Source organism: Abrus precatorius, unplaced genomic scaffold, assembly GCF_003935025.1.
Source record: "Abrus precatorius isolate BTA unplaced genomic scaffold, Abrus_2018 Scaffold11, whole genome shotgun sequence".
Classification (NCBI taxonomy): domain Eukaryota; kingdom Viridiplantae; phylum Streptophyta; class Magnoliopsida; order Fabales; family Fabaceae; genus Abrus; species Abrus precatorius.
In genome coordinates, this window is record NW_020874303.1 from 20,860,268 (window position 1) to 20,873,009 (window position 12,742).

At 29.6% G+C, this 12,742-nt stretch overlaps 1 protein-coding gene across 1 annotated transcript; it reads right to left on the minus strand.

Annotated features, from left to right (window-relative positions):
• Positions 1-3,824: 3,824 nt before the first annotated feature.
• On the minus strand, positions 3,825-9,462 carry LOC113855225 (plant UBX domain-containing protein 2). The gene is made up of 3 exons (XM_027486773.1): positions 8,373-9,462; positions 4,746-5,024; positions 3,825-4,248 (listed from the first exon to the last, which is right to left on the minus strand). The coding sequence occupies exons 1-3, from the start codon at positions 9,237-9,239 to the stop codon at positions 4,009-4,011; spliced, it is 1,386 nt and encodes a 461-aa protein (XP_027342574.1). The 5' UTR covers positions 9,240-9,462; the 3' UTR covers positions 3,825-4,008.
• Between the last annotated feature and the right edge of the window lie 3,280 nt (positions 9,463-12,742).

Below are 12,742 nucleotides of genomic sequence, written 5' to 3' on the forward strand. Positions count from 1 at the left end.
GTCTCATTTGAAAGTTTGTAGCAGAGATTTAATTGAGAAGAGAAGTGCAGTGGGGAAATTGTGGGGTAGAATTGAGTCATGAGAACAGATGCAACTCTTCGAATTTAATCATATTTAAGAATGTGTTCCTAATTAAGAAAGGAATTAATACGATTGAAAAATAAACTAAATTTTGTATAGCAGTAAGAAGTTTTATCATTAAGAATAAAAATTTTATATTAAAAACATAGTAAACATATATTTTAATAAAAAAATTCAACTTTTTTTAATATAAAAAAGTAATTGAGAGAGAATATCATTTTGTTATTTTTTACTGCATGGTTTATAAAGAATATTTTGATTATATTATTAAAATTAAGGTGATATATTTTATCACCTTACTCACGTTCAGAGAGTAAATATTTAATGCATAAAAATTGAAATATTAAATTCTTGTGGGTACCTCAGAGCTGTGTAGAAGTAGATAGTATGTTAGAACATTGAGCTTAATCTAGTCACAAAAAGAAATTGAAAAAAATAAAATAAAAATCTAAGCATTATAAAGAGTATTATGAACATGTTCTTGCCGAAGTAAAATATCTTAATAGAATTCATGCTTTTTAGTTTTTAGTTTGATAAAATAATAAGTAAATTATTACTTTAATCCTAAAATTTATAAACTCTTTTCGATTTAATATCTAACTTTATTAAGTTAGTCTCCATGATAACTAGTCAAAATTAATAAAATTATTCATTAATTTGACACGCTAAGTTTCAGCTTAATACACGACATGTCATATCTTAAAATGACATCATGTAAATCTTGATAAGATAAATATTAAAATTTACATTCAATTTTATTCCCTCTAACAAAATTTTTAAATTATCATTTTTCTTTCTTATTTGTCGTAACGATTTCTTGATAAAATTAAATAACATAAAAAATGAAAGAGAACTCAAATAGCATTTGTCTAGTGTTGGAAAGAACTCATGTGCTTTCCCCATTAGAAGATCCCACAACCTTCAAGAACCATTATTTTATTTTATTGTTTTGTTTTAATGGATAGTAATGGGTTTGCATTCAACAAGCTAAGGGTATAGTCAATGGGAATGAAAAAGCACGGTAAAGTGGGCTTGCAATGCTACAATGATACACACTAATGATAATTTCATCAATAATATGCAAAATTCTCAACCTTCAAATAATAAAAATTCTCTAAATTCTTAAATTTCTCCCAATAACTCAAACAAATTTTAAAGTAAGATTTGCAATGGATAGAGATCTTATTCAATCATGGTTGAATGTTTTGAAGGACCTAGTTATGCGGATTGACCAAAACAAGAATGATTAATATAAAACTATTATAATTGCACTCAAATCTTATTGAATATATATCATAATTATTGAAAGACAATCCAAAATAAAATTTAGAGTGACACAAAAATTCTTGAAAAAGAATATAGATTTTTGCTTTGAGGGAATACCCATCATCATATGCATCAAATACGCTATCAAATAGTGAATAAAAAGTGGCTTTAAAGGAATTTGATATTTTCATGAAAGATACATTTGGGATGACGAAGACAACTTCACCGTCATAACAAATTATGCAAAAAGAAAGAAAAATGGCAAGAAAGGATGCTGAATGAACCTTCAAAATGGTCTAACATGTACTTCGTCCATGAATATGCATGGAAGCATATAATATATGCATGCAAAATGTTCCATGACAAGATTGTTGAAGATAAACAAACCACATATGGTTAAAATATTGATCATTCATACGATCACTCAAGTAATTAAGTGTCTCCACACAAAAATTGCTTATTTTGTTTTTAATGTAAATATATATTGAAAATGTCATATTAAAGACACTTTTATTCTTATAGATTTGTCATGCAAAAATTACATATTTTAATGAATTTACACTTCACATCAATGTCGCATTGACATTTGCTTTTATCCTAATTCTGTTCAGGATGAAGATATATTGGATTAGATTAACGCATAGGTGTGACTTGTTTTTTTCAAGTTTAAGTTTTGAATTTAACTTTCTTGTAATGGTTTAATTTCACATTTAAAATAAGTTTTGTATATATTTTTTTAAACCATAGGTACCTTCCGATGACTAATGACAATTCTATTAAAAGCTATGGACGAAATTTTTTTGTATGATTTAAAAATTTATATTAACCTTTCATTGTAGTAAAATTATTAAATAGGTAAAAATGATTTTTTAAATATGTTAATTAATCTAAGTTTATATATAAATTAGTGAAATTAATTTTAAAAATAAATTAATATATATCAAAATATTACTATTTTATTATTATTATTATTATAAAATAACATAACTGTAGAGAAGTTAGAAACAACTTAATTTTAGAGAAATATAATTTGATTTTAATATATGAAAATAATTTGATTTAATTTTTTTTACTAAATTTGTAAATTCTATAAATACTTATTAAAATTTATTCAAAATTAAAGTATAATGGTAAATCACAAGCCACGAGTTGCATCCCACCTACATCCCCCAATCAGAATTAATTCTAAAATTTAAATCAGAATAATGGTAAAGCAAACTCAGGTCACTGGGCCTCTCTTTTTCTTTTTAATTAAAGGTGGTCCACAAGGAAAAGAAATGGGTTTCAATTTGGGCAGCCCTGAGACCAAAAAATAAAAATTGGGCAATCAAATTGATGCAGATTTTATACCAAACCCTAACTCAACTCAACTCATGTTGAGCCAAAAACAAAATAATCAACCCATTTTTGAAAAAAGTTCAAGCTTCGCATCTAGACTTTCCTTAACTCATTCATGAAAAAGTAGAAGTTGAGTAGGTAGGCTTGCTTATAAGATTATTCATGATTCAAACCATTTGTCCTCCCTTGGACTAAAGAAACACCATTCTTGATTGTTAAACCAATAAAAAAGCAATATATATATAATAAATTGAGTAAATGTTAATAAAAAATAAAAAAATTGCTTACTTTTGCAATTTGATTTATTTTTCAATTCTTATATTTAATTGAATCAAACTAAATTGGGAGCATATTAATTTTATTATTCTACATATATATAGAAAGTGATTTAAAATGTCTTATTAAATATATTTCTAGTTTTTTAAATTTGAAATTATTTTAATTTATGATTTATAATTTAAACTAAATTGTGATTTATGATAAGATTGAATAATTGTGACTATATTTTTTCATATTTATTGTATATTTGACCTTCCATTTAATAAACATTACTTCTTAAATAAAAAATTTACTAAAAAATTTATGTTCTAATTTGAGACTTCATTTATAAATTAATAAAGTTTCATTTATTTACTAACTAAAGAAATTAAAGTTGTCTCATAAACAAATGAAAAAGGCTAAAAATAAATAAATCTAATTCTGACCGCAAAATATCAGTTTTGATTAGTTTAATTTTGATATCATTTTCGACCCAATTCAAATTGAACCCACAAGTTTTATTTATAAATGGTTCAGATGATTTTTTCATCAAAATTAATTCATACCAAAATGTGAAAACCCTTGCTTAGTCTCCAGCAGTTCTACGAGTGGAGCTCAGGTTATGAAGGAACAATGTTAATTATCAGATTGTGGACATAGAGACTAACAGTCACTAAGCGTGTGTTTGAAATCATTTAATTTTTAAGAAATAATCAATTTTTTTTAAAATCTCTCAAAAAGTTGGAAAAATGTTTATTTCTTCAAAATAAACTGAATTAAACAGGTATTAAGTAGATATTAATGGACCTTAAAACACAGGAAGACATTGGTATTTTCCACCTATTAGACCGATGTTTAGCAGATACTGCCACATTAATGGAGCTCAGAAATAAATGCTTCATTATAGTGATTTATTTGAATTAACATGTATCAGACTATTATATAGTTTCTTAGAAATTATAAATTAAAGATGAGTATAATAAACTGTATCTATATCCACAACAATAAAAATAAAATAATAATATGAAAAGAACGAACCAATAGAGTTCAATTAGAAGCAATTGCCTAACCATTTACGAGGGGTTCACTGATTTCAAGCAATTCATTTTTGAGACCAGAGAAAACAACAGAATCTGTTTCCATGGGCTTGAACTTGATTAAAGCAGAAGGTACCAGGTCTTCTTCCTCTATTGTTCTAGCATTTTCCCCTGCTTTTGGAAAATGAGGGATCACGCGCCGTTGGACGAGTACAGGATGCATTAGCTCAAATTCCAAACCTGGTTCTTTTAATGCAGAGCTGACAAACTGTTTTGTCAACATGCAAACAAGAACAGTACTTAGTTGCTAACTTAGAATACACCATAAAGGCAATAAGATTATGGGTATGAAGAACAGACAAATGGTCAAATCCATTCAAAATGTGTCACAAGAGTTTGTTAATTGGGGGACTTCTATGTCCGAATGAATAGTTTCGATAATTGAATAAAGTTCTATTTTTCTTCAAAACAAAGCTTCAAAGATATTACTGGTATTTTGCTATAATATGCGTTTATCATATGGGTTAGTTATTTGATGACATTGAGACTTATCATCACCATAAGGCCGAGCATAAATTGTTAAACGTAATCAATTTACACATGGCACTTGCAAAACCGCTTGATCGTTACCATTGTTGAGCAGCTAAGTGACATTTAGATACCAGTATGGATGAACCATTTAGATTGAACATAAACAAAGTCTTTTGTCCAAAAACATGATAAATTAATTAGATTGAACATAAAATTAAGTAGCAAAGGACAAACCTCATAGAGAGCAGTAGTTGGTTCCCATGGAGCAAATACACCTTGAAGTACAACTCCATCTGGAAACTGAATCCTGATAATTGCTTTTGTGTATCTCTTCCTGGCAGCTTTTGCTTGCTTTTCTTTAAATGATTTAGGGATTAATAGCTGAGAGTGTGCAATTTTTTTTCTCCTCAATTCAGCTTCTCTCCTCACCTCTTCGACTGAAAGGTTATAGAAGGAATCTGGTAGCTCAATTTTAGCTGCGATACTTTCAGGGACGGCAAAGAAGACCTTCACCTATAAGAGCCATTTTAAATGGGAAAAAATAGACAAATTCAATCTAAAGAATTAGTTGGTTACTTATTTTTGAAAAGTACTGAAGCACCAAACTGATAAGAAAGCAGTGACACACATAATTTGAGCTCCGCAGAATAATAATCAAAGCATCAAACAGAATCACTCAAACAATATGGAGATTTCACCAAAGAAGTAAGAAATACTGGAGACTACACTGATATCTCTCATGCAGTCATTGACTCACTATTACTAACTGTTTTTGCAGTTGATTTATATGCGCCCGACAATTTGAATTTTTTTTTGTTTCATAGCAACATTTTGGGTCTTACTTTGAGTGGCAAAAGATGTGTATCGTCTGAGTTTTCATTCAATATATAAAGCTAGGTACAGAGAATATTATGCTGAAATCTAAGCTAAATCACAGGGATTTCTAGACTATTATTAGATGATTCTAATCTATACTATTAATGGCTGATTCTATCTTATTTATGGTAATACAATAGAATAATAACAGCTGTATACAATAATACAAAAGAATAATAACAGCTGTACATAAATATAAACTATATAAGACAACATCCCCCCTCAAATTAATGCTGGTTTATCGAGAAGCATCAATTCGCCCACAAGAAACTGATGGAGATCAGGATGCCCCAAGCATTTATGCCACACTCCACCTTTATTTGTAACTGAAGAAGATAACGCAACATGACTAGGAAGATGCAGCAAAAATAGTCGTCCAACATTAGGGCCCTTCGCAATCACTGTCCTGAACACATGATCTTGCATAGAACAACCATCACGAGAAAAATAGACATCATAGTGATTGTCTACCAATTGACCAACAAAAAGAAGAATACGTGAGAATCCAGGTGAAACAAGAATATTGTTGAAAGTAGGAATAATATCTCCAACAGCAGAAATTGGAATGATATTACCGTTAGCAACCTAAATATGGTCAGAACCATGATATGGACGAACATTTTTAAGGAAACTGTTGGAACTGGTCATATGATTGGATGCAGCAAAATCAAGGAGCCAAGACTTAGTGTGTGGAAGACTTTTACCTTGAATCCCCAATGCTGAAAAGGCTGAGATAATAATTTGTTGCACCATTTCAGGTGTAAGAGCAGCAGGTGTAGGAATATGAAGAGCAGGTTCAGGTGTGGCCACATTTTCATGCTAACCAGCAGAGGAAGGGACAACATTGGCTTGACAGGTAGTGGGCTAACGTCTTGGTGGGCGAATGGAGCAATTTTTGCTTATATGACTTGGCTTTTACAGTAATTGCAGAATTTTTTTGTACAGTTTGCAGCAATATAGCCATAGTTCTTACAATTGAAGCACTGAACCTTACTCATATCCCTATTGTTGCCTCTTCCTTGAGCTGCAAAAGCCACCTATAAAGTAGTCAAAGTGTCTTGTTCAAGAGTGGCTTGGCCGAAAAGACGTTGTTCTTCACGAAACAATTCAGTAAAACAGGTATCCAGGGATGAAGTAAGGTCACGACTCATTAGATTAGAAAGCACATTTTCAAATTATGAACTTAGTTTCATCAGAAATTGATCACGCTGGCTGATCGCATGGACTTCCAACACAGCAGGGAGAGACTTTTTAGAAACAGAAGCACACAAAATATCAGAAAAGTCAGCCCAAGAATTTTGAAAACCAGAGTAATACTGCTGAAAAGACAAGCTGCCCTGAGTGTAGTTAGCAATTTCACACGCCAATTGAAATCTTTTAACTGAATTAGTTTGATGGTAAACCTTCTTCAAATACTACCACATAGTCTAGGCAGTGTTATGGGAGCATAGATGAACAATTTGTTGATCACAAGACCTAGTGATCCAAGACATCACTTTAGCACCCTTGACACGCCATTGAGGCAGTTGTGTAGGGTCCCGAGGGGCAGGTACAGTACCATTTATATGACCCCATAATTCCTTTCCAGTAACAAACAACCTGAATTAAAATTCCCATAGGGAATAATTCTTCCCAGTAAATTTGACACAACTCAGATGTGGAACCAGCTATGATGGGAAAGAAACGATATGAGCACACCAGAAAAAAGTAGAGAAAAAAACTCTGATGTAGCCTCAAAGGCGCAGAACTAAGAGAATCTAAGAAGATCAAAGGCAAGATCAAGATGTCAAACAAGACGCTAGAACAGGAAAAAAAATTTCCTGCACTCGAATATCAAAGAAAAAAAATGAAAACCTAGAATTTAGGCTGTGATACCATATCAAATCTTACTTTGAGTGGCAAAAGATGTGTATTGTCTGCGTTTTCATTCAATATATAAAGCTAGGTATAGAGAATATTATACTGAAATCTAGGCTAAATTACAGGAATTTCTAAACTATTATTAGGTGATTCTAATCTATACTATTAATGGCTGATTCTATTCTATTTATTGTAATACAAAAGAATAATAACGGCTGTACATAAATATAAACTATATAAGGCAACAACTTTTGCATGCCTAGAAACATTTCGTAAATCCATTGGTAACTTAAGCAAATAATAAATATAGAATGTAGTAGTCACACAAAATTTGGACTTAGATGGCTCAGATTTACACAGATAATTCCAACCTTACACGCATAGAAACAGTTGTTAGCATTTCTGAAGAACAATGTTGACACAAAAGTAAAATATTTGAATTCTATGACTGATTTTATTTTCTGTTTGTAAAGCTCGAGAAAAATTAAAAAGAGGATTTTGGATTATTGTTCACTGCTTTCTGCTTCTATTAACCTCATGCGACAACCAGATTTAAAGTAGCATATCCCAGCTCTAGTTATCAACCCTTGCAAAAGTGTTGTCCTATCACCAAATTTCACAATGTCCATACAATCCTAGACCACTGCCCAGAAGAACCTGCAATTTACTATACCCCTAACTTTTACGTCTAGAAACAAAAGCAATGATATTAGGATAATAAAAATATCTTAGACTTCACACATTATGTATTCAAGTTCAATTAGGCACCAAACCCAATTGCATTGATTAACTAATGACATTATAGGCTTCATACCCTATTCTTAGCTCTGCTGTGCAGGAGTTAAGACATCTTTTATGTTCATCCTGTAATACATGCTACTGAAGATTAGAACCAAACAGTGACTTTCTAGATCTTTAACACATTAGTTACTTATTCACAAGCATAGTTTCCAGCCAGAATATCAATTCACAAAACGCAGAAGCTTCCTATAACAGCAAAATGCAGTGTGGCTATACTTAGATTAAACACATACAAGACACACTCTTAAAAGCAAATGACAATCAGATCATGCAAATATTTTCTCCGCAGCCCCCTTTCAGAAGCATCATCAATACGATTCCTACCTGTCTGTCAACCGGCTTGGGTTCAACCTTTGCATCTATCTCAGCATTCGTTGCAGACACCGAATTCCCACTCTTTGTAGGTCCTTGTACCAGTTGTGATTCTAGTAACACTATTGCTTTCTTAATCAATTTTATTTGCTCCTCAGTCGGAACCTCCATCACCGCCCACGTCTCTCCATTTTCCTCCCGAAGTTCAAATCCAATGAAGCTCAGCAACTCAACTCCACCGGTAACCTCACCAACAGTCTCTTTTATCTTAGGATTATTCATCCTAATCTTCCTAAACTTGACATTCTCGGGTTCCCTACCAATGTTCCTCAACAATTTAAGAACAACATCAACTGATCCTTCAGATGGCTTCCCTGAAATGTAAGAACCAACACAAACATCTAATTCAATTTCACTATTAGATCCAGCTTCACTCTCTAAGACCCCGTTTTGATCATCACTTCCACGCTCACTCAAACAACTATCCACGTGTACAGACACCTCATCTTCAGATCCAAAGGGCTGTTTACAAATCGGGCATTCATACACATTCAGTGAATACCCATTTTGAGATCTCTTTGATGAAGTGACCAAAGAATCAAAAGGGTCAAACCCATCATCTTTGCGAGGCTTCTCGGTAGTTCTGTCATGCTCCGTTTTCTGTGGCATGGGTCTGGGATTGGTTGCAGATGAAGTGGGTTTCGAATTAGGGTTCTGCGTAGGAGTGGGGCGAACGGTAGGAGTGGAATTAGCGGGTTGAGAAGAAGAAGCAGATCCCAAGACTCTACCTTGGCCCTTGAATTTACCAGATGATGAAGAAGAGAAAGGGTTGTTGACTTTCTTCATGAACCCCTTCACCTTATCTTTCATGTCACCCATTGTTGAAAACCAAAATTCTATTGAAAATAATAAAAGATCGGAATTTAGAATATAATTGGTTGGAATCACATAAATTTATGGTTTTGGGGGAGATTGAATTGAAAAGCCAAAAAGCGTAAAGAAAATTCTTTTGGGTGTAAAGGACAAAGATGAGAAATAGAATACAGAAAAAGAAAATAAGAAAAATAAATCTCGAAAGCTCAGAAGAGAAGAATGTCCAGAAGCTCGGGGGTTGACTTCACAGCATTGTCTTTTGTATCTTATGAGGAAACATGTCCAATAAAATTATGCCACCTCATCAAATCTCAATTTCTCAGAAATCAATGTAAAATGTGCAAAGATGAATAATAAAAAATTATCAAATAATTATTTTCATTAAAAATTATAATAGTTATTATTATTAAGATATTTATCATGTTAATATTATGTAATTTATAATAATAAAAATTACATATTATATATATATATATATATATATATATATATATATTCTTAGACATACATTACGTTATTTATTTATTTATTTTTCTTATAAATTGAGTTATTTAGTGAATTTTTTTATCCTTACTTAAAGTATTTTTAAGAGAAAATCATGCTTTGTACCAAAAAAAAAGAAGAAGAGAAAATTAGATATAAATTACTGAGATCTTTTTTTTCTATTAAATCTTATTTATTATAAAAAAAATTATCAATGTATTTTTTTAACTAATTTGGACCATAATTTAGTAACCAATTGATATTTAAAAGAGTTTGAATATTTTCAAAAATAATTAGTTTTAATTTTTAAAATTATAGATATTTCAAAATTTACAAACACAAAAATTTAGCGACATTTATGGGTAAATTTGAATTTTAAGATAGAGTTATTTTTAAGTTTAAATATAATTCAAATTAAGAAAGAAAATATGAATTTGATGAGTAGTAGCTTGTGAAGATAAAGTTATTTTTAAGTTTAAATATAATTCAAATTAGGAAAAAAAACATTATGAATTTGATGAGAGTAGTACCTTTTGATGATAACATTTACTAGCACACTTCTCACAGCTCGAATTCCAATTTCCCGTGGGTAGTATTATCTCACACTGGTGCTAGTCCTTTTGTAGTTTTGTGTATTTGAATGTTAGTATTCATTTTTATTTTTGGGTTATTTTTTCCATAGGCTTTTGCGAACTTGGGTGGGTATTTATAACAAGAAGAAAAAGAAAAGTAAAAGTAAAAATAAAAATAAAAATAAAAATATTGTTAATTTCAATTTTAAGGACAGTTAAAGATAAGTATTTACAAATAGTTTTTTTAAAAATATTAAAATTATAAAAATATAATAAATACTTCTCTTATAATAAAATTTTATTATTATTAACTGTTTATCTTTAAAATTAAAGTTAGCAAAATTTTATAAATAAAATATTATGACGCTCAAACTTTTAAAGAACAAAAATGATTTAGGTTTATAGAATAAAATGCACATACCTCCCAAAAATAAAAATAAATCTCAGAGTCTATATTTCTATCATTTTTACACTTTGAGCAAAATCATCTTAATCTTTAAGCGTATCTATGTAATAGCTATAAAAGAGTCACTTCGTGTTCCCCTTTAGACATTAAGTTTTTAATATTTTTTTATTATAAAAATATCCTTAAAAAAATACTTATTCTGATCCTTTTTATAAGAAATAAAAGATTAAATTACTAAGATTAAGGAATGCAATTAAATCAGCAATATTTTTTTATAAATATATTTTATTTCAAAAATATTCATGATATTAAATAACGTGTAGTTAGTATTTTATATATTTAATAATACTAATAAAAGAATGATATAAAAAAAATTAATAATTAATACATTTTGAATCTATCATTTATTTTTTCTAACTAGAACTAAGAAAATGTTTCATTTTGTGCTCAAGATTTTGAATAAATATTTTGTTCTTTATTAATAATTTTCTTCTTAAGTTCCCTAAAAATATTGAAATATAACTTAATTTTATTAATCAAAGTTTCCAAAATTTTTATGGTTTTAAGGATGAGAAATTTTTGAAGAAAGAACAACACGAGATTCAAGGATTATTTTTATCTTCACCACTCTTTCAACCCTATCTCATGTTCCATTCTTTTTATATCTACCATTGCAGTTGTTGTCTTCATCTGAAACTATTGGTGTGCCTTAGCCACGTGTTTCACATCTATTTGCTGCTTATGGATTCTTGAGATCATTCAACATTCGTTTGTTTCTATTACTTTTTTACTTTGATGAATTTGTTGGTTGCCTTAATTGCTAGATTTTAAACATTTTGTTTGATGCTATTCACATTTTGCTATTGTGGATATTGCAATATCATCTTGAAACCGTCTTGTTTGAATGTTCTGAGCTTGCATCACAATGTTTTAGGTGCTCATATTTATTCCTATGTTGCTGTAAGATTGCGAGAATAAGCAATTTGTTTATACCTAATGATATTAATCTTTTTCAACAAGATCTTTTATAGTTGAAAATATTTTATATTTGATGTATTTGCAAGTGCAATGATTGGAGCTAGTTTGATACATTGACATGACTTGTTCTTTGTGATTCAATATTTAGTAGTTAATGGATACACAAACAAACTTTACTGGAAAAGAGTTTTATGATGAGGTTTTTAATGGCGAATATTATTTGATGCCGGTAAGTAAGAAATTAATGATATTGCAAATTCTATGTGATGATGTTTTAGAATTTGAGGAGCTAAAAATAGAAATGAACTTACAAAAAGAAGCAAAGATTGTGACAAATTATGATTATGAGGCAGAAAATATCATTCCTTCATAAGTTGGGCCAAGAAGAGTTCTAGCATCAAATGTTAAATAGAGTCATAGTTTTGCATTACATGATTTAAGGCTTATCACACCAAAAAATTAATGGACAGTATTATATTGAAGATAGAATTTATATTCTTAGAGTTGATTTAAGATTTAGAGAAGATAGTGAATAATATTAATTTTTAAAGTTTAAATTAAAAAATCATTTAATAAATTAATATAACTATCGTGAAAGATTAATGAGCAAATATTATTTTCTTAAATCTTTTATATATAAAATTAAATTTGTACATTTAACCATAGCATTATATGCCCCCTTAATAGAAAGAGTACAATAGATTTTGCCATAAACAAAAAGACAATATATACCATTTTAAAATTGACAATTATAATTTTAATATTTTAAAAATTAAATAATATTTACACTTTTTTTAGAATAAACAAAGAAATTACCATTATTTATTTAGCAACTACCATGGATCGTCATGCCACTCTGCGTATTTTTTTGAAGTCTTTTGGTGATTCGTACTAAATAGATGTTCTGTTTCTTTTTCATTTTTGTGAATTGAAATAGCGCTAATTTAATTTGACTGAATTGAGCGTCAATTCAATTGAATAGAGAATGAATTTTTTTATATTAAAGTGTTGAGCTACTTAATGTTAATTATTTTGTAAGGAAATAGAGAATGTATTTTTCATATTAAAGT

Bases quoted from the DNA above. Each gene is read 5' to 3' on its own strand.
- LOC113855225 (XM_027486773.1), bottom strand. From the start codon at position 9,239: ATGGGTGACATGAAAGATAAGGTGAAGGGGTTCATGAAGAAAGTCAAC. The intron at 5,025-8,372 runs GTAGGAATCGTA...TGGCTCTTATAG, and splicing joins CCAAGCCGGTTGACAGACAG to GTGAAGGTCTTCTTTGCCGT. The intron at 4,249-4,745 runs GTTTGTCCTTTG...TTGACAAAACAG, and splicing joins CAACTACTGCTCTCTATGAG to TTTGTCAGCTCTGCATTAAA.